This window comes from Oncorhynchus kisutch, linkage group LG19 (assembly GCF_002021735.2).
Source record: "Oncorhynchus kisutch isolate 150728-3 linkage group LG19, Okis_V2, whole genome shotgun sequence".
Taxonomy (NCBI): domain Eukaryota; kingdom Metazoa; phylum Chordata; class Actinopteri; order Salmoniformes; family Salmonidae; genus Oncorhynchus; species Oncorhynchus kisutch.
This window is the reverse complement of record NC_034192.2, coordinates 54,387,890-54,409,873: the sequence shown is the minus strand read 5'-3', so window position 1 is coordinate 54,409,873 and position 21,984 is coordinate 54,387,890. Positions and strand designations below refer to the sequence as shown.

At 44.3% G+C, this 21,984-nt stretch overlaps 1 protein-coding gene across 1 annotated transcript in view; it reads left to right on the top strand.

The window, feature by feature from the left end:
- The first annotated feature begins 426 nt into the window (after positions 1-426).
- LOC109885351 (actin filament-associated protein 1-like 1) overlaps positions 427-21,984 on the top strand; it is a 32,480-nt gene continuing 10,922 nt past the window's right edge. The window contains exons 1-12 of the mRNA XM_031797629.1: positions 427-550; positions 2,544-2,627; positions 2,798-2,892; positions 5,484-5,721; positions 11,808-12,028; positions 12,103-12,282; positions 14,076-14,156; positions 18,919-19,003; positions 19,317-19,439; positions 19,699-19,910; positions 20,168-20,313; positions 20,549-20,621. Of these exons, the coding sequence (XP_031653489.1) occupies positions 427-550; positions 2,544-2,627; positions 2,798-2,892; positions 5,484-5,721; positions 11,808-12,028; positions 12,103-12,282; positions 14,076-14,156; positions 18,919-19,003; positions 19,317-19,439; positions 19,699-19,910; positions 20,168-20,313; positions 20,549-20,621 (1,662 nt within the window). The remainder of the gene's footprint in view (positions 551-2,543; positions 2,628-2,797; positions 2,893-5,483; positions 5,722-11,807; positions 12,029-12,102; positions 12,283-14,075; positions 14,157-18,918; positions 19,004-19,316; positions 19,440-19,698; positions 19,911-20,167; positions 20,314-20,548; positions 20,622-21,984) is intronic.

The window sequence follows — 21,984 nt, the reverse complement described above, 5'->3', positions numbered from 1 at the left end:
AGACAGAGATCCCTTAGAGGACAGAGATCCCTTAGAGGACAGAGATCCCTTAGAGAGACAGAGATCCCTTAGAGAGACAGAGATCCCTTAGAGAGACAGAGATACCTTAGAGAGACAGAGATCCCTTAGAGAGACACAGAGGCAGGAAGGGAGGGGGGCAGAGATGGACCAGAGAGAGACAGAGAGGCATAAAGGGAGGGGGACAGAGATGGATCAGAGAGAGACACAGAGGCATAAAGGGAGGGGGGCAGAGATGGATCAGAGAGAGACACAGAGGCATGGATATGCGTGCCTGTGTTTGTTGACAGTAACAAAGAGAGAGTTGTCACTCACCCAGCGGTTGTTTACGCTGGGTCGATTGACCTCTGTCCTCTCCCTCCCTGACCTTTAACCTCTGATCTCTAACCTCTGACCTCTTCCTTAGCGATGGAGGTCCTGGTGACGGAGCTCAACGTTCTGCTGAAGCTGCTGGACCACGAGACTCTGAGCTCTCCAACTGAGGAGAAGAAGACCTCTGTTAGGAACCTTCTGAAACATCTACAGCCCACAGGTAGGAGCCTACAGACAGAGAGCTACAGCCCACAGGTAGGAGACTACAGACAGACAGCTACAGCCCACAGGTAGGAGACTACAGACAGACAGCTACAGCCCACAGGTAGGATACTACAGACAGATAGCTACAGCCCACAGGTAGGAGACTACAGACAGACAGCTACAGCCCGCAGGTAGGAGACTACAGACAGACAGCTACAGCCCACAGGTAGGAGACTACAGACAGACAGCTACAGCCCACAGGTGGGAGGATACAGACAGACAGCTAGAGCCCACAGGTAGGAGACTACAGACAGACAGCTAGAGCCCACAGGTAGGAGACTACAGACAGACAGCTACAGCCCACAGGTAGGAGTCTACAGACAGACAGTTACAGCCCACAGGTAGGAACCTACAGACAGACAGCTACAGCCCACAGGTAGGAAACTACAGACAGACAGACAGCTACGGCCCACAGGTAGGAGACTACAGACAGACAGCTACAGCCCACAGGTAGGAAACGACAGACAAACAGACAGACAGACAGACAGCTACAGCCCACAGGTAGGAGAATACAGACAGACAGCTACAGCCCACAGGTAGGAGACTACAGACAGACAGCTACAGCCCACAGGTAGGAAACTACAGACAGACAGCTACAGCCCACAGGTATCACACAATAGACAAACAGCTACAGCCCACAGATAGGAAACTACAGACAGACAGACACCTACAGCCCACAGGTAGGAGCCTACAGACAGACAGCTACACCCCACAGGTAGAAAACTACAGACAGACAGTCACCTACAGCCCACAGGTAGGAGACTACAGACAGACAGACACCTACAGCTCACAGGTAGGAGACAACAGACAGACAGACAGCTACAGACCACAGGTGGGAGAGTACAGACAGACACCTACAGCCCACAGGTGGGAGAGTACAGACAGACAGACACCTACAGCTCACAGGTAGGAAACTACAGACAGACAGACAGCTACAGCCCACAGGTAGAAAACTACAGACAGACAGTCACCTACAGCCCACAGGTAGGAGACTACAGACAGACAGACACCTACAGCTCACAGGTAGGAGACTACAGACAGACAGACAGCTACAGCCCACAGGTAGCAGACAAGCAGAGGTATACTGTAGATCAGAACTGGATTCAAATACTATTTGAAATAATTAAAATACTTTTTAGCATTTGCTTTAGTCTGCCAGAGTTCCAGGTGGAAGACGGCAAACTCATTCAAGCACAGATAGATGGTTGAAATGATTTCAAATAGTAACTGAACCCAGGTCTTGTACAGACAGGTAGGAACAGACACACAGTCAACAGATACAGATGAAGTGACTCAGGTCTGGGACAGACAGGTACAGACAGGTAGGAACAGACAGACAGGTAGGAACAGACAGACAGATACAGATGAAGTGACTCAGGTCTGGGACAGACAGGTACAGACAGGTAGGAACAGACAGACAGATACAGATGAAGTGACTCAGGTCTGGGACAGACAGGTACAGACAGGTAGGAACAGACAGACAGGTAGGAACAGACAGACAGATACAGATGAAGTGACTCAGGTCTGGGACAGACAGGTACAGACAGGTAGGAACAGACAGACAGGTAGGAACAGACAGACAGATACAGATGAAGTGACTCAGGTCTGGGACAGACAAGTAGGAACAGACAGACAGGTAGGAACAGACAGACAGGTATAGACAGGTAGGAACAGACAGACAGATACAGATGAAGTGACCCAGGTCTGGGACAGACAGGTACAGACAGGTAGGAACAGACAGACAGATACAGATGAAGTGACTCAGGACTGGGACAGACAGGTACAGACAGGTAGGAACAGACAGACAGATACAGATGAAGTGACCCAGGTCTGGGACAGATAGGTACAGACAGGTAGGAACAGACAGACAGTCAACAGATACATCACAGATCTAACAACATGAGCTGGTGATGAAAGTGTGTTTAATTGTTTAGTTTTCTTTCCCCCAGCGACAGGACCAGACTACTTGTATATGAACCAATCAATCTACAGGCACGGCACCAGCTTTGTGGAATCCCTCTTCGAGACCCTTGGTGAGTTTGGTTCTTGGAGTGATACTAACTTTATTTGAACAGGCAGGGCATTAAAGATTTTCCAGCAGTTTCGCCTTGCCCATAGACTACTTTCAGGTTGTGCAGCCACCTTACTTCAAGTTGTAAAATCCCAAACTTTCTCTTTAACTGTCTTCTACCTCACTGTCCAGACTGTGACATGGGGGAGCTGAAAGACATGACAAAGGACCAGAAGCAGGACACACACACTGACACACACAGACATGACACAACAGCCTTAAAACAGGTGAGCTACACACAACACACATGTTACCGTTCCTGTGTGTTCATGTTTTTCTGTGTGTCTATGAAACAGAGAGGTGTGGCAGTAAGAGGAGGTGACAGAGAGGTGTGGCAGTAAGAGGAGATGACAGAGAGGTGTGGCAGTAAGAGGAGATGACAGAGAGGTGTGGCAGTAAGAGGAGATGACAGAGAGGTGTGGCAGTAAGAGGAGATGACAGAGAGGTATGGCAGTAAGAGGAGATGACAGAGAGGTATGGCAGTGGGAGGAGATGACAGAGAGGTATGGCAGTAAGATGAGATGACAGAGAGGTATGACAGTAAGAGGAGATGACAGCGAGGTATGGCAGTAAGAGGAGATGACAGACAGGTGTGGCAGTAAGAGGAGATGACAGAGAGGTATGGCAGTAAGAGGAGATGACAGAGAGGTATGGCAGTAAGAGGAGATGACAGAGAGGTATGGCAGTAAGATGAGATGACAGAGAGGTATGACAGTAAGAGGAGATGACAGCGAGGTATGGCAGTAAGAGGAGATGACAGACAGGTATGGCAGTAAGAGGAGATGACAGAGAGGTGTGGCAGTAAGAGGAGATGACAGAGAGGTGTGGCAGTAAGAGGAGATGACAGAGAGGTGTGGCAGTAAGAGGAGATGACAGAGAGGTGTGGCAGTAAGAGGAGTTGACAGAGAGGTGTGGCAGTAAGAGGAGATGACAGAGAGATAATGCAGTAAGAGGAGATGACAGAGAGGTGTGGCAGTAAGAGGAGATGACAGAGAGATAATGCAGTAAGAGGAGATGACAGAGAGATAATGCAGTAAGAGGAGATGACAGAGAGGTATGGCAGTAAGAGGAGATGACAGAGAGATAATGCAGTAAGAGGAGATGACAGAGAGATAATGCAGTAAGAGGAGATGACAGAGAGATAATGCAGTAAGAGGAGATGACAGAGAGGTGTGGCAGTAAGAAAGATGTGACAACAGGACAATACACTTGGTTACAACCCATATTTATGTTTATTTATTTTCCATTTTGTACTTTAAGATTTGCACATTGTTACAACAGTGCATATATACATAATGTGACATTTGTAATGTCTTTATTATTGTGGAACTTCTATGAGTTTAATGTTTACTGTTCATTTTTTTTGTATATTTCACTTTTGTATATGATCTACTTCACTTGCTTTGGCAATGTTAACATACGTTTCCCATGCCAATAAAGCCCCTTGAATTGAATTGGTTCTGGACTCTCTCTCAATTCAATTCAATTCAAGGGCTTTATTGGCATGGGAAACATGTGTTAACATTGCCAAAGTGAGGTAGACAACATACAAAGTGAATATATAAAGTGAAAAACAACAAAAATTAACAGTAAACATTACACATACAGAAGTTTCAAAACAGTAAAGACATTACAAATGTCATATTATATATATATACAGTGTTCTAACAATGTACAAATGGCTAAAGGACACAAGATAAAATAAATAAGCATAAATTTATATAAATATATCATATTTATAATATAATAAATCCTCTCTCTCTCTCTCTCTCTCTCTCTCTCTTGCTCTCGATGCAGGGTAGTTATAACAAGACTGTCCCTCAAGCTGTCAGTCACTATCAGCACATCAGTCTCCTCTGAGACCTGCTACAGCTCCCCAGTGAGAGATAGAGACACAAAGAGAGAGATACAGAGAAAGACATTGATGGGCAGAGGATTTTCTGTGCACACATGCTTGTATCTGTTGATCTATCTTCGGGAGTTAGATGATCCCCCACACTGCTCTCTGTCTACTGTTAGATGAACCCCCCTAGTATTAGATGATCCCACTCCAGAACCATAGTGTTAGATGATCCTCCATAGTGTTAGATGATCGTCCATGGTGTTAGATGATCCTCCATGGTGTTAGATGATCCTCCATGGTGTTAGATGATCCTCCATGGTGTTAGATGATCCTCCATAGTGTAAGATGATCATCCATGGTGTTAGATGATCGTCCAAGGTGTTAGATGATCATCCATGGTGTTAGATGTTTGTCCAAGGTGTTAGATGATCGTCCAAGGTGTTAGATGATCCTCCATAGTGTCAGATGATCCTCCATGGTGTTAGATGATCCTCCATAGTGTTAGATGATCCTCCATAGTGTTAGATGATCCTCCATGGTGTTAGATGATCCTCCATAGTGTTAGATGATCCTCCATAGTGTTAGATGATCCTCCATAGTGTTAGATGATCTTCCATGGTGTTAGATGATCCTCCATGGTGTTAGATTGTTAGATGATCCTCCATGGTGTTAGATGATCCTCCATGGTGTTAGATGATCCCATAGTGTTAGATGATCCTCCATAGTGTTAGATGATCCCCTCATAGTGCTCTCAGAGCTCATCCGTCAAGCTGGTGTGGAGCGTCTCCTGTCTAGTCCCATTCTACACATATTTACCAACTGACCTAGCTTTGCACAATATTTGTGTGGTGTGTGTATGTATGTGTGTGCATACGTGCGAGGGATTAATCTATATATATATACATATATATATGGTTACATGTTGGTGTGTGATATGTAATTTAAGTGCAGTATCTGTGTTTACCTATCCTATAGAGCAGTCCAGACTCCTCTCCCCCCCACTCATCACAGACCCCTCCTCCCCTGCCCACCACCCCCCATCCTGAGGCTTACTATGAAGAGGCAGTACCTCTCAGCCCTGGCAAGCAGCCAGAGTACATCACCACACGTGGGAGCTCCAGCCCTCCTAACTCCATAGAGGATGGTTACTATGAGGATGCAGACAACAACTCTCCTTCTACCTGCATCAACGGAAGGCAACGCAACAACTCCTGTGAGTCAAACGTTGTAGAAAACATATCCTACAGTACCACAACGAGACCAGGTACATAGCTTCTGGTCTGTGTGGTTACAACTCCTTTTTCAGGGTAACATTGACGTTCTGTTCTTCGTCAGAAACATGTGCAGACGTACAGAATGTGTGTGTGTGTGTGTGTGTATCTTTTCTACAATCAAGAGTGAACTTCTGAGCTATAATTCACACAAAAAAAGAGAGAAACGTGTCAACATTTCACTCCTAAATATATTTTGAAGAAGTTTCATCCCTTAACACAGACAACAACTCAGTCTAACTGTAGCTTCTTCTGATTGTCTCAATCTAACTGTAGCTTCTTCTGATTGTCTCAGTCTAACTGTAGCTTCTTCTGATTGTCTCAGTCTAACTGTAGCTTCTTCTGATTGTCTCAGTCTAACTGTAGTTTCTTCTGATTGGTCTCAGTCTAGCTGTAGTTTATTGGTCTCAGTCTAGCTGTAGTTTATTGGTCTCAGTCTAACTGTAGTTTCTTCTGATTGGTCTCAGTCTAACTGTAGCTTCTTCTGATTGGTCTCAGTCTAACTGTAGCTTCTTCTGATTGGTCTCAGTCTAACTGTAGTTTATTCTGATTGGTCTCAGTCTAGCTGTAGTTTATTGGTCTCAGTCTAACTGTAGTTTATTCTGATTGGTCTCAGTCTAGCTGTAGTTTATTGGTCTCAGTCTAACTATAGTTCATTCTTGTCGTGTGTGCTCCCTCTCCGGCCTCTAGGTCACCAGGCTGCTCGTTTATGGTGCACACTTCTCACCAGACACTCACCTGGACTCCATCACCTCCTTGTTTACCTGCCCCTTATATGTCACTCCCTTTGGTTTCTTCTCCAGTCGTCATTGTTTCTGTGTCAGTTCTGTGCGTTGTTTGTGTTTCTTATTTTTGTATTATGTTGTTTTTATTTATTAAAACACTCACTCCCTGAACTTGCTTCCCGACTCTCAGCGCACATTGTAACAGAATGATGACTCAGCAAAAGGAAGTATCAGGGAGTATTTCTTTTTTGGGTGGGGTGATGTCGGGTTCGGGTGTTGGAGTAGAGCTACCTGGGAGGCCTCAGCCGGTTTGTAGGCTCCCATGCCTCAGTTGTTTGGATAGGCTGCCATGCCTAAGCTGGATGAACAGATTCCCGTGCCTCAGCCAAGACAACCGGGGAGGTCTCAGCTGGATAGGCTCCCATGACTAAGCCGGTTCATCAGGTTTCCGGAGGCGACCGGTCCGCTCCGAATCTCCGGATCGTCCCTGTGGTTGGCATCCTGCGGCTGAAGCCGAACGCTCCGGGAAGGGGCTACTGTCATGTTTGCTTTCTCTCCGGCACTCTAGGTCATCATGCTCCCGTGCCTTAGCCAGACCGACAGGTTCCTGCCTTAGCATAGGTGACCGGTCCGTGCCTGATCACCGGGATCGTCATATTGGTTGGCGTCCTGTGGCGTCCTGCGGCTGGAGCCTCGCTGGAGTGTCGGGGAGGGGGTACTGTCAAGTGTGCTCCCTCTCCGGCCTCTAGGTCATTTGTTTTGTCACCGGCGTTACGCGCATTTGTGATGACACTCACCTGGACTCTTCTTCCCCAGTCGTCATTGTTTCTGTTTCTGTGTCAGTTCTGCGCGTTGTTCGTGTTTCTTATTTTTGTATTAAGTTGTATTTATTTATTAAATCACTCACTCCCTGAACTTTCTTTTTTATTTATTTATTTCACCTTTATTTAACCAGGTAGGCAAGTTGAGAACAAGTTCTCATTTACAATTGCGACCTGGCCAAGATAAAGCAAAGCAGTTCGAAAGATACAACGACACAGAGTTACACATGGAGTAAAACAAACATACAGTCAATAATACAGTATAAACAAGTCTATATACAATGTGAGCAAATGAGGTGAGAAAGGAGGTAAAGGCAAAAAGGGCCATGGTGGCAAAGTAAATACAATATAGCAAGTAAAACACTGGAATGGTAGTTTTGCAATGGGAGAATGTGCAAGGTAGAAATAAAAATAATGGGGTGCAAAGGAGCAAAATAATTAAATTAATTAAATACAGTTGGGAAAGAGGTAGTTGTTTGGGCTAAATTATAGGTGCGCTATGTACAGGTGCAGTAATCTGTGAGCTGCTCTGACAGTTGGTGCTTAAAGCTAGTGAGGGAGATAAGTGTTTCCAGTTTCAGAGATGTTTGTAGTTCGTTCCAGTCATTGGTAGCAGAGAACTGGAAGGAGAGGCGGCCAAAGAAAGAATTGGTTTTGGGGGTGACTAGAGAGATATACCTGCTGGAGCGTGTGCTACAGGTGGGAGATGCTATGGTGACCAGCGAGCTGAGATAAGGGGGGACTTTACCTAGCAGGGTCTTGTAGATGACATGGAGCCAGTGGGTTTGGCGACGAGTATGAAGCGAGGGCCAGCCAACGAGAGCGTACAGGTCGCAATGGTGGGTAGTATATGGGGCTTTGGTGACAAAACGGATTGCACTGTGATAGACTGAATCCAATTTGTTGAGTAGGGTATTGGAGGCTATTTTGTAAATGACATCGCCAAAGTCGAGGATTGGTAGGATGGTCAGTTTTACAAGGGTATGTTTGGCAGCATGAGTGAAGGATGCTTTGTTGCGAAATAGGAAGCCAATTCTAGATTTAACTTTGGATTGGAAATGTTTGATATGGGTCTGGAAGGAGAGTTTACAGTCTAACCAGACACATAAGTATTTGTAGTTGTCCACGTATTCTAAGTCAGAGCCGTCCAGAGTAGTGATGGTGGACAGGCGGGTAGGTGCAGGTAGCGATCGGTTGAAGAGCATGCATTTAGTTTTACTTGTATTTAAGAGCAATTGGAGGCCACGGAAGGAGAGTTGTATGGCATTGAAGCTTGCCTGGAGGGTTGTTAACACAGTGTCCAAAGAAGGGCCAGAAGTATACAGAATGGTGTCGTCTGCGTAGAGGTGGATCAGAGACTCACCAGCAGCAAGAGCGACCTCGTTGATGCATACAGAGAAGAGAGTCGGTCCAAGAATTGAACCCTGTGGCACCCCCATAGAGACTGCCAGAGGTCCGGACAGCAGACCCTCCGATTTGACACACTGAACTCTATCAGAGAAGTAGTTGGTGAACCAGGCGAGGCAATCATGTGAGAAACCAAGGCTGTCGAGTCTGCCGATGAGGATGTGGTGATTGACAGAGTCGAAAGCCTTGGCCAGATCAATGAATACGGCTGCACAGTAATGTTTCTTATCGATGGCGGTTAAGATATCGTTTAGGACCTTGAGCGTGGCTGAGGTGCACCCATGACCAGCTCTGAAACCAGATTGCATAGCAGAGAAGGTATGGTGAGATTCAAAATGGTCGGTAATCTGTTTGTTGACTTGGCTTTCGAAGACCTTAGAAAGTCATGGTAGGATAGATATAGGTCTGTAGCAGTTTGGGTCAAGAGTGTCCCCCCCTTTGAAGAGGGGGATGACCGCAGCTGCTTTCCAATCTTTGGGAATCTCAGATGACACGAAAGAGAAGTTGAACAGGCTAGTAATAGGGGTGGCAACAATTTCGGCAGATAATCTTAGAAAGAAAGGGTCCAGATTGTCTAGCCCGGCTGATTTGTAGGGGTCCAGATTTTGCAGCTCTTTCAGAACATCAGCTGAACGGATTTGGGAGAAGGAGAAATGGGGAAGGCTTGGGCGAGTTGCTGTTGGGGGTGCAGTGCTGTTGACCGGGGTAGGAGTAGCCAGGTGGAAAGCATGGCCAGACGTAGAAAAATGCTTATTGAAATTCTCAATTATGGTGGATTTATCAGTGGTGACAGTGTTTCCTATCTTCAGTGCAGTGGGCAGCTGGGAGGAGGTGTTCTTATTCTTCTTCCTGACTCTTAGCGCACATCGTTACAATTCTGATTGGTCTCAGTCTAACTGTAGTTTACTCTGAATGGCCTCAGTCTAACTGTAGTTTACTCTGATTGGCCTCAGTCTAACTGTAGTTTACTCTGATTGGTCTCAGTCTAACTGTAGTTTACTCTGATTGGTCTCAGTCTAACTGTAGTTTACTTTGATTGGTCTCACTCTAACTGTAGTTTATTCTGATTAGGCTCAGTCTAACAGGCTGACTACACCGCTCACGTCGTGTGCGCGAGCGTTGCAAAATACATTAAGAAATCTATATTATTAAATTATTGCACCCATACTGCTTGCGCGCGCCAACGAGCATCTGCATTGCCAAGGGCTAAAATAGAAGTCAGTTCTAGTTGTTACGCAGATCGCACTGCATGTCCTGCCTCTCCCATCTCCTCATTGGTTTATGGATGCAGGTACCCACGTGCCACCTCCTCATTGGTTATACCCACGTGGGTGACTGAAAGACGAACGAGGTCAGTGGCGGTAATGCACCTAATTTATGAAAGTTGCCAATCGCATTATAAAGTCCAGAGAAGAAAAGGCCTGGAAGGAGGAGAGATGATTAGAAACGATTTGGTTGACCGTTTTATATGTGGATTAATTGTCGGAGTAGAGGACCTTGTGCATTTCAGGTAAAATAACAAATCAATGTTCATATCCCATGACAAATTAGCTAGCAACAGCAAGCTATCTGAATTGGACAAATTAGCTAGCAAGTTCAAGCTAGCTAGCTAAATTGCCATACATGTTTAATGCTTTTCAACCTGTCCACAAATTAATATAATTGGTTCAGAGTTTGTTTTGATATATTAACCTGCGTGTCGTGATCACGTTTGGTGTGGGGGGACAAAATAAATGTATGCACAATGGCGCACGCGCGCAACCAGTTTGGGTTCTGTGTAACTGTAGTTTATTCGTCTCAGTCTAACTGTAGTTTAATCTGTAGTTTCTTCTGATTGGTCTCAGTCCAACTGTATTTTCTTGGTCTCAGTCTAACTGTAGTTTCTTCTGATTGGTCTCAGTCTAACTGTAGTTTCTTCTGATTGGTCTCAGTCTAACTGTAGTTTATTGGTCTCAGTCTAATTGTAGTTTCTTCTGATCGGGCTCAGTCTAACTGTAGTTTATTGGTCTCAGTCTAACTGTAGTTTCTTCTGATTTGGTCTCAGTCTAACTGAGGATTCTTCTGATCGGGCTCAGTCTAACTGCAGTTTATTGGTCTCAGTCTAACTGTAGTTTAATCTGATTGGTCTCAGTCTAACTGTAGTTTATTGGTCTCAGTCAAACTGTAGTTTCTTCTGATTTGGTCTCAGTCTAACTGAATATTATTCTGATTGGGCTCAGTCTAACTGAAGATTCTTCTGATCGGGCTCAGTCTAACTGTAGTTTATTGGTCTCAGTCTGTAGTTTCTTCTTTTGGTCTCAGTCTAAATCAAATAAAATGTTATTGATCACATACACATGGTTAGCAGATGTTAATGCGAGTGTAGCGAAATGCTTGTGCTTCTAGTTCCAACAGTGCAGTAATATTTAACAAGTATTCTAACAGTTCCCCAACAACTACCTAATACACACTCATCTAAAGGGATGGAATAAGAATATGTCCATGTAAATATATGGTTGAGCGATGGCCGAATTGCATAGGCAAGATGCAATGGATTGTATAAGATGGAGTAGATACATATGAGATGAGTAATGTATGATAGGTAAACATTATTAAGGTGGCATTGTTTAAAGTGACTAGTGAGTCTCTATGTAGGCAGCAGCCTCTGAGTTAGTGATTGCTGTTTAGCAGTCTGATGGCCTTGAGATGGAAGCTGTTTTCAGTCTCTCGGTCCCTGCTTTGATGCACCTGTACTGACCTCGACATTCTGGATGGTAGCGGGGTGAACAGGCCGTGGCTCAGGTGGTTCTTGTCCTTGATGATCTTTTTGGCCTTCCTGTGACATCGGGAGCTGTAGGTGTCCTGGAAGGCAGGAAGTTTGCCCCCGGTGATGTGTTGTGCAGACCACACCACCCTCTGGAGAGCCTTGCTGTTGAGGGCGGTGCCGTACCAAGCGGTGATACAGCCCGACAGGATGCTCTCAATTGTGCATCTGTAAAAGTTTGTCAGGGTTTTAGGTGACAAGCCAACTACTAACTGTAGTTTCTTCTGATTGGTCACAGTCTAACTGTAGTTTCTTGGTATTGCTCCCCCCAGACAATGACTCTGATGCTCTGAGTAGTTCCTATGAGTCGTATGAGGAAGATGAAGAGGAAAGGGGAGCAGGGCCAAGGTCCAGGCTGACCCACCAGTGGCCTAGTGATGAGAGCTCGATGCTCCCTGCCAGGGACTGTAGGATCTGTGCCTTCCTGCTGCGAAAGAAACGCTTCGGACAGTGGGCTAAGCAACTGACTGTCATACGGGACAACAGGCTACAGGTACACACACACACACACACACACACACACACACACACACACACAATCCTTAACTCCTGTGTTCTCTCCTCCAGTGCTATAAGAGCTCTAAGGACGTGTCCCCATATTTTGACCTGCCCTTGCTCCAGTGCACTGTGGTCTACGCCCCTAAAGATGGACGCAGGAAGAGACATGAGCTGAGGTTCACTCCACCCAGTGGAGAGGCTCTGGTCTTGGCTGTGCAGAGTAGGGAGCAGGCACACAGGTGGCTCAGGGTGAGGACAAAACACACACAACACACAAATGCATGCACCCACGTTCGTAGCCATGAAGTGCTTTGAAAGGTTGGTAATGGCTCAACCAAACAGATCCACAGATGATGCAATCTCTATTGCACTCCACACTGCCCTTTCCCACCTGGACAAAAGGATCACTTATGTGAGAATGCTATTCATTGAGTACAGCTTAGCGTTCAACACCATAGTACCCTCAAAGCTCATCACTAAGCTAAGGATCCTGGGACTAAACACCTGCCTCTAAAACTGGATCATGGACTTCCTGTGGGCCGCCCCCAGGTGGTGAGGGTTGGTAGCAACACATCTGCCATGTTGATCCTCAACACTGGAGCTCTCCAAGGGTGCGTGCTCAGTCCCCTTCTGTACTCCCAGTTCACCCACGACTGCATGGCCAGGCACGACTCCAACACCATCATGAAGTTTGCAGACGACACAACAGTGGTGGGCCTGATCACAGACAATGACGAGACAGCCTATAGGGAGGAGGTCAGAAACCTGGCTTGGTGGTGCCAGAATAACAACCTATCCCTCAATGTAACCAAGACAAAGGAGATGATCGTGGACTACAGGAAAAAGAGGACCGAGCACGCCCCCATTCTCATCGACGGGTCTGTAGTGGAGCAGGTTGAGAGCTTCAAGTTCCTTGGTGTCCACATCAACAACAAACTAGAGTGATCCAAACACACCAAGACAGTCGTGAAGAGGGCACGACAAAGCCTATTCCCCCCCAGGAAACTAAAAAGATTTGTCATGGGTACCGAGATCCTCAAAGGTTTCTACAGCTGCAACATCGAGAGCATCCTGACTGGTTGCATCACTGCCTGGTACGGCATTTGCTCGGCCTCTGACCGCAAGGCACTACAGAGGCTAATGCATATGGCCCAGCACATCGCTGGGGCTAAGCTGCCTGCCATCCAGGACCTCTACACCAGGCGGTGTCAGAGGAAAGCCCTAAAAATTGTCAAAGACCCCAGGCACCCCAGTCATAGACTGTTCTCTCTACTATCACATGGTAAGCGGTACCGGAGTGCCAAGTCTAGGACAAAAGGCTTCTCAACAGTTTTTACCACCAAACCATAAGACTCCTGAACAGCCAATTAAATGGCTACCCGGACTATTTGCATTGTGTGACCCCCCCCAAACCCCTATTTTTTACGCTGCTGCTACTCTCTGTTTATCATATATGCATAGTGACTTTAACTATACATTCATGTACATACTACCTCAATTGGGCTGACCAACCAGTGCTCCCGCACATTGGCTAACCGGGCTATCTGTATTGTGTCCCACCACCCGGCAACCCCTCTTTTTACGCTTCTGCTATTCTCTGTTCATCATATATGCGTAGTCACTTTAACCATATCTACATACTACCTCAATCAGCCTGACTAACTGGTGTCTGTTTGTAGCCTCGCTACTTTTATAGCCTCGCTACTGTATACAGCCTCGCTACTGTATACAGCCTGTGTTTTTACTGTTGTTTTATTTCTTTACTTACCTATTGTTCACCTAACATCTGTTTTGCACTATTGGTTAGAGCCTGTAAGTAAGCATTTCACTGTAACCTGTTGTATTTGGCGCACGTGACAAATCAATTTTGATTTGATTTGACCTATGCAAACACACATTCTGTCACACACATACTTTCCCTTCCTTATCTCTGTGTGTGTGTGTGTGTGTGTGTGTGTGTGTGTGTGTGTGTGTGTGTGTGTGTGTGTGTGTGTGTGTGTGTGTGTGTGTGTGTGTGTGTGTGTGTGTGTGTGTGTTCTCAGGTGGTCCATAAAGTTAGTCAGGGAAAAGGACCAGAAGAGCCCACTTCTCCCATGATGCCCAGAAAGACTGAGCTGGACAAGGTGTGTGTGTGTTGTACACTAGAGTCAGTGTGTGTTGTACACTAGAGTCAGTGTGTATAACACTAGAGTCAGTGTGTGTTGTACACTAGAGTCATTGTGTATAACACTAGAGTCAGTGTGTGTTGTACACTAGAGTCAGTGTGTGTTGTACACTAGAGTCAGTGTGTGTTGTACACTAGAGTCAGTGTGTATAACACTAGAGTCAGTGTGTATAACACTAGAGTCAGTGTGTATAATACTAGAGTCAGTGTGTATAATACTAGAGTCAGTGTGTATAATACTAGAGTCAGTGTGTGTTACAATAGAGTCAGTGTGTGTAACAATAGAGTCAGGGAGCGGTTACAATAGAGTCAGTGTGTGTAAAACTAGTCGGTGAGAGATTATATTAGAGTCAGTGTGTGTTAAACCCAATAGAACCCATAGCCTAAACACAGACCAACAGAATAATAACAGAACAACAGAATAACAACAGAAGAACAGACCAAAATAATATTTTAGAAAAACAGAACAGAATAACTCGGAACACAGAAATATAAAAGAACAACAGAATAAGAACAGAACAACAGAATAAGAACAGAACAACAGAATAAGAACAGAACATAATAACAGAATAATAACAGAACAACATAATAATAACAGAACAGAATTACCGAATAATCACAGAACAACATAATAACAAAAGAACAACATAATAATTACAGAACAACAGACTAACAACAGAATAACAGAATAATAACAGAACACAGAACAGAATAACTTCTAATGGATCAAATCCCGTTAACGGGATCGATTTGACAACATCCGGTGAAATGGCAGAGAGCCAAATTAAAATTCATTTATTGGAAATATTTCATTTTAATACAATCACAAGTGCAATACACCAAAATGAAGCTTAACTACTTGTTAATCCAGCCACCATGTCAGATTTCAAAAAGGCTTTACGGCGAAAGCAAACCATGATATTATCTAAGGACAGCACCCCATCAAATAAATACATGACAGTCATATTTAAACCCGCCAGGCGCGACACAAAACTCAGAAATAACGATATAATTCATGCCTCACCTTTGAAGATCTTCTTCCTTTGGCACTCCAATATGTCCCATAAACATCACAAATGGTCATTTTGTTCGATTAATTCCGTCGATATCTCCCCAAAATGTCAATTTATTTGGCGCGTTTGATTCAGAAAAACACCGGTTCCAAATCGCCCAACATGACAACAAATCATCTAATAAATTACCTGTAATCTTGGTCCAAACATTTCAAACAACTTTCCCAATCCAACTTTAGATATTTTAAAATGTAAATATTCGCTAAAATTTAAGACAGGATAAACTGTTCAAAAGCGGATAAAATGAAAGTGGAGCGAGCGCCCAAACGAAAGAGTCCACTTGGCTATACTCCCAGAAAGGAAAGCGCTACTTCTTCATTACTCAAAGGAAAAACATCAATCAATTTCTAAACACTGTTGACAGTTGACATCTAGTGGATGCCATAGGAACTGCAAGCATATTTCTATTAAAATGGGCTTGCCATAGAAAAATAATGGAAAACAGATTGACCTCAAAAAACATTTTCCCTGGATGGATTGTGCTCGGGGTTTCACCTGCCAAATCAGTTCTGTTATACTCACAGACATTATTCAAACACTTTTAGAAACTTCAGAATGTTTTCTATCCGAATCTACTACTCATATGCATATCCTAGCTTCTGGGCCTGAGTAGCAGGCATATTACTTTGGGCACGCTTCTCATCCGGACGTGAAAATACTGCCCCCTATCACAGAGAGGACAACAAAAAACAGAATACTAACAGAACAGAATACTAACAGAACAGAATAATAACAGAACAGAATAATAACAGAACAGAATAATAACAGAACAAAAGAAAAAAACAGACCAACGGAACAACAGAATAATAACAGACCAACAGAACATAAACAGAAAAACAACGAACAGAATTACAACAGAAAAACAGAAAACAACAGAACAACAGAATAACAACAGAACAAAATATTATTACCAGAACAACAGAATAATAACAGAATAAGAGAATAACAACAGAAAAACAGAAAACAACAGAACAACAGAATAACAACAGAACAAAATATTATTACCAGAACAACAGAATAATAACAGAATAAGAGAATAACAACAGAAAAGCAGAATAATAACAGACCAACAAAAAAATAACAGAACAACAGAATAATAACAGAACAGCAGAAAAATAACAGAACGACAAAATATTAACAGAATAATAACAGAACAACAGAATAATAACAGAACAACCGAATATTTACAGAACAGAATAATAACAGAACAACAGAACAACAGAATAAGAACATAACAACAGAATAAGAACAGAAAAACAGAACAACAGATTATTAACAGAACAAAAGAATAACAGAACAACCGAATATTTACAGAACAGAATAATAACAGAACAACAGAACAACAGAATAAGAACATAACAACAGAATAAGAACAGAAAAACAGAACAACAGATTATTAACAGAACAAAAGAATAATAACAGATCAGCAGAATAACAACATAACTACAGAATGATAACAGAACAACAAAATATTAACAAATCAACAGAATAATAACATAACAGAATAACAACAGAATAACAACAGACCAACAGAAAATAAAACAACAGAACAACAGAATAACAACAGAACTACAGAATAAAAACAGAACAAAATATTAACAGAACAACAGAATAATAACATAACAGAATAACAACAGAATGTCAACAGAATAACAACAGACCAACAGGATAATAACAGAACAGAATAACAACAGAACAACAGAATAACAACAGACCAACAGGATAATAACAGAACAACAGGATAATAACAGAACAACAGAATAACAACAGAACAACAGAACAACAGAATAACAACAGAACAACAGAATAACAACAGAACAACAGAACAACAGAATAACAACAGAACAACAGAACAACAGAATAACAGAATAACAACAGAACAACAGAACAACAGAATAACAACAGAATAACAGCAGACCAACAGAACAACAGCAGACCAACAGAATATTTACAGAACAGCAACTGGACAAAATAATACTAACAGATCAGCAGAATAAGAACAGAAACACATAAAAACAACAGAACAACAGAATAAAAACAGAACAAAATATTAACAGAACAACAGAATAACAACAGAATAACAGAATAACAACAGAATAACAGAACAACAGAATAATAACATAACAGAATAACAACAGACCAACAGAATAACAACAGACCAACAGAATAACAACAGACCAACAGAATAACAACAGAATAACAGAACAACAGAATAATAACATAACAGAATAACAACAGACCAACAGAATAACAACAGACCAACAGGATAACAACAGAATAACAGCAGACCAACAGAATATTTACAGAACAACAACTGGACAAAATAATATTAACAGAACAACAGACCAACAGAATAACAGAATAACAACAGAACAAAATAACAACAGAACAACAGAATAACAACAGATCCGAATAATTACAGATCCGAATAATTACAGATCCGAATAAGACCAGAACAAAAGTATAACAACAGACGAACAGAATAACAGACCAACGGAATAACAACAGACCAACGGAATAACAACAGACCAACGGAATAACAGAATAACAACAGAACAACAGAATAACTGTTACGGTTTTCTTGTGGTGAAGGACAGGAGGACCAAAATGCAGCGTGGTAATTTGATACATGTTTAATAAACGAATAAACACGAACAATACAAAACAAGAAACGTAACATGAAAACCTAAACAGCCTATCTGGTGCAAACTAACACAGAGACAGGAACAATCACCCACGAAACACTCAAAGAATATGGCTGCTTAAATATGGTTCCCAATCAGAGACAACGATAAACACCTGCCTCTGATTGAGAACCACTCCAGACAGCCATAGACTATTCTAGATAACCCCACTATACCACAATCCCAATACCTACAAAAAACCCAAGACAAAACACACCACATAATAAACCCATGTCACACCCTGGCCTGACCAAATTAATAAAGAAAACACAAAATACTAAGACCAGGGCGTGACAATAACAACAGAACAACAGAATAACAACAGAACAACTGATTAGTAACAGAACAACAGAATTACAACAGAACAACAGAATAACAACAGAACAACAGAATAACAACAGAACAACAGAATAACAACAGATCAACAGAATAACAACAGAACAACAGAAAAACAACAGATCAACAGAATAACAACAGAACAACTGATTAGTAACAGAACAACAGAATAACAACAGAACAACAGAATAACAACAGAACAACAGAATAACAACAGAACAACAGAATAACAACAGAACAATAGAACAACACATCAGCATCAGTCACAGTGTTTATCTGTTGGCCCAGTAGAACTGGACTTGTCTAGGGTAACATCCTAAATGGCACCCTATATCCTACATAGTGGACTACTTTTGACCAGAGCCCTATTGGCCTCTCTCTCTCTCTCTCTCTCTCTCTCTCTCTCTCTCTCTCTCTCTCTCTCTCTCTCCTTTCTCTCTCTCTCCTATCGCTCTCTCTCTCTCTCTCTCCTCTCTCGTCCCTCTCTCTCTCTCTCTCTCCTTTCTCTCTCTTCAGGAGAGATAGGGAAGGGAAAGGGAGGAGGATGGGTGGAATTGATTCAACATTGGGTGTTTGTGTTTCCTGTTGAATGACAAACTGTTATTATGTTCCCCACTCTGTCTCTCAGCGGCTGTCTGGTGAGAAGACTATGGCAGACCCAGAGAGTGTGGGAGTGGACTACAGGAGAGAATACCAGGGAAACAGAGAGAAGGGTGAGAAACTGTTGCTTTGGATGCTAACATGGAGATGTATATATAACTTTTACTTATTATTCAGTGTGTGTTTGTATGTGTTTGTGTGTGTTCGTGTATGTTTTGGTGTGTGCGTGGGGGCGTGTGTGTGTGTCTGTGCGTGTGTGTGTGTGCATGTGTGTGTGTGCGTGTGTGCGCGTGTGTTTGTGTGTGTGTGTGTGCGTGCGTGCGTGTGTGTGTGCGCGTGTGTGTGTGTGTGTGTGTGCGCGTGTGTTTGTGTGTGTGTGTGTGCGTGTGCGTGTGCGTGTGCGTGCGTGCGTGCGTGTGTGTGTAGGTAAGGTGAAGCGGGGGGCTCTAGCAGCAGGTCGTAAGATAACACGTATCATCAGTTTCTCCAAGAGGAAGCACCTCCTACCGGGCGACGCCCCCGCCTCCTTAGACACAGACCCTCGACGAGGTAGAACACCCCCTCCACTCCTCCTCCATCTCACCTCTCACTCCTTCCCTGAACTATTCCATATCCTCTCTCTTTCTATCTATCTCTCTCTCTCTCTGAAAGCTTTCCACATACTTACGCACACAAACAATTAAGCTAAATGTATTAAATATGACAATAACCTATTGATAACAGCAATGATATCCAAACCGTTCCTTATGCAGTCCTCTCCTCTCTCCCTTCCTCTCACCCTCCTTTCCTCTCCACCTCTCCTCCCTAGGCTACCTGTCTGTGTTGGTGAGTCAGGTATGGCGGGACCAGTGGTGTTGTGTGCGTCAGGGTTCTCTCTACTTCCACCCTGACAGAGGAGACCCCCGGCCCTCCCTGGCCCCTCTACCCCTCCATGGGTGTGAGGTGTTCCCAGGACTGGGCACCAAACACCCCTTCACCCTCAGGATACTGAAGGGAGGCACAGAGGTGGCTGCATTGGAGGTATAATACTGTACATGCAACAATACGGGATACATTTCATGGCACCATACATTGCAATACAGTACTTCAAGAAGTTTAGCAATTTAGAATACAGACTCATGTCTTTTCCATGTGCTGGTAAATGTCAGAATGTTTGTATAATAGATCTGTCTAATCTGATCATTACCTCTCTATTTCTCTCTCTCGCTCTCTTGCTTAATCGCTCTCTCTCTCCATCTCCCTCCCTCTCCCCACCCCATCTGCCCTTCCCCCTGTAGGCGTGTAGTTCTGAGGATTTGGGGCGATGGCTGGGTGTTCTGCTGGCAGAGACAGGTACAGCCACAGATCCAGAGTCACTACACTACGACTATGTTGATGTGGAAACCATCGCTAACATCAGAGATGCCGCGCGACACTCTTTCCTGTGAGTCAGAGAGAGAGAGAGAGAGAGAGAGAGAGAGAGAGAGATAAAGAGGGAGAGAGAATGGTGGGATGACTCGTTTGTCAAATGTTTCAGTCTCACATTTCACAATCTCCCACTTGTTTCTCAATCCCCTCCCCTCTCTCTCTCTCTCTCTCTCTCTCTCTCTCTCTCTCTCTCTCTCTCTCTCTCTCTCTCTCTCTCTCTCTCTCTCTCTCTCTCTCTCTCTCTCTCTCAGGTGGGCCACATCTGCTAGTAGCACTTCCTCTGACTCCAGGATGTATGACGAGGTTCCCTATGAGGAAGAGCAGGTGGGCTCTATGAATGAGGATTATTCCCAGACAGGAGGGTTTCCTCTAAAGTGCCAGGAGGAGCTGTGTGAGTGTGAGAGCACGTGTGCGGGTGTGTGAGAGTGCGTACGTGCATGTGTGAGTGCGTGTGTGAGTGCGAGCATGTGTGAGTGCGTGCGTGAGTGTGTGTGTGTGTGTGTGTGAGTGCGTGTGTGAGTGAGCAAGTGTGTGTGAGCGCGTGCGTGTGTGTGTGTGTGTGAGTGCGTGTGTGTGTGAGAGTGCGTATGTGCATGTGTGAGTGCACGCATGAATGCATGTGTGAGTGTGTGAGTGAGTGCGTGTGTGAGTGCGTGCATGTTTGAGTGTGTGCGTGAGTGCATGTGTGTGTAAGTGTGTGTTTGTGTGTGTGCGTGTGTGTGTGTGTGTCCGCTTGCATGTGTGTGTGTGTATGTATGAGTGTGTGTGTGTGTGCGTGAGTGTATGTGTGTGAGAGTACGTGTGTGTGTGTGAGTGCTTGCGTGTGTATGTGAATGCGTGCGTATGTGCGTGAGTGTGCGTGTGAGAGTGAGTGCGTATGTGTGGGAGTGCGTGTGTGTGTGAGTGTGAGTGTGTGTGTGTGTGTGTGTCCGCTTGCATATGTGTGTGTGTGTGTATGTATGAGTGTGTGTGTGTGTGTGTGAGTGCATGTGTGTGAGAGTACGCGTGTGTGTGTGAGTGCTTGCGGTGTGTGTGAGTGCTTGCGTATGTGTGTGAGTGAGCGAGTGTGTGTGTGTGTGTGAGAGTGCTTATGTGCATGTGTGAGTGCGTGCGTGAATGCATGCGTGTGTGTGTGAGTGTGTATGTGTGTGTGTGTGTGAGTTTGTGTGTGAGTGCGTGTGTGTGTAAGTGTGTGTGTGCTTGTCCGCTTGCATGTGTGTGTATGTATGTATGAGTGTGTGTGTGTGTGTGTGTGTGTGTGTGTGTGTGTGTGTGTGTGTGTGTGTGTGAGTGATTGCGTGTATGTGTGAGTGCTTGCGTATGTATGTGAGTGAGCGAGTGTGTGTATGAGTGCCTGCGTGTGTGTGTGTCTGTGAGTGTGTGCGTGTGTGTGTGAGTGAGCGAGTGTGTGTGAGCGCGTGCGTGTGTGTGAGAGAGTGCGTACGTGCATGTGTGTGTGAGTGCGTGCGTGAGTGTGTGTGTGTATGTGAATGCGTGCGTGTGTGCATGAGTGTGTGCGTGTGTGTGCGTGTGTGTGTGTGAGAGTGAGTACGTGTGTGAGTGAGTGCGTATGTGTGGGAGTGTGTGTGTGTGTTTGTCCGCTTGCATGTGTGTGTGTGTGTGTATGTATGAGTGCGTGTGTGTGTGTGAGTGCGTGTGTGTGTGTGTGTGAGAGTACGTGTGTGTG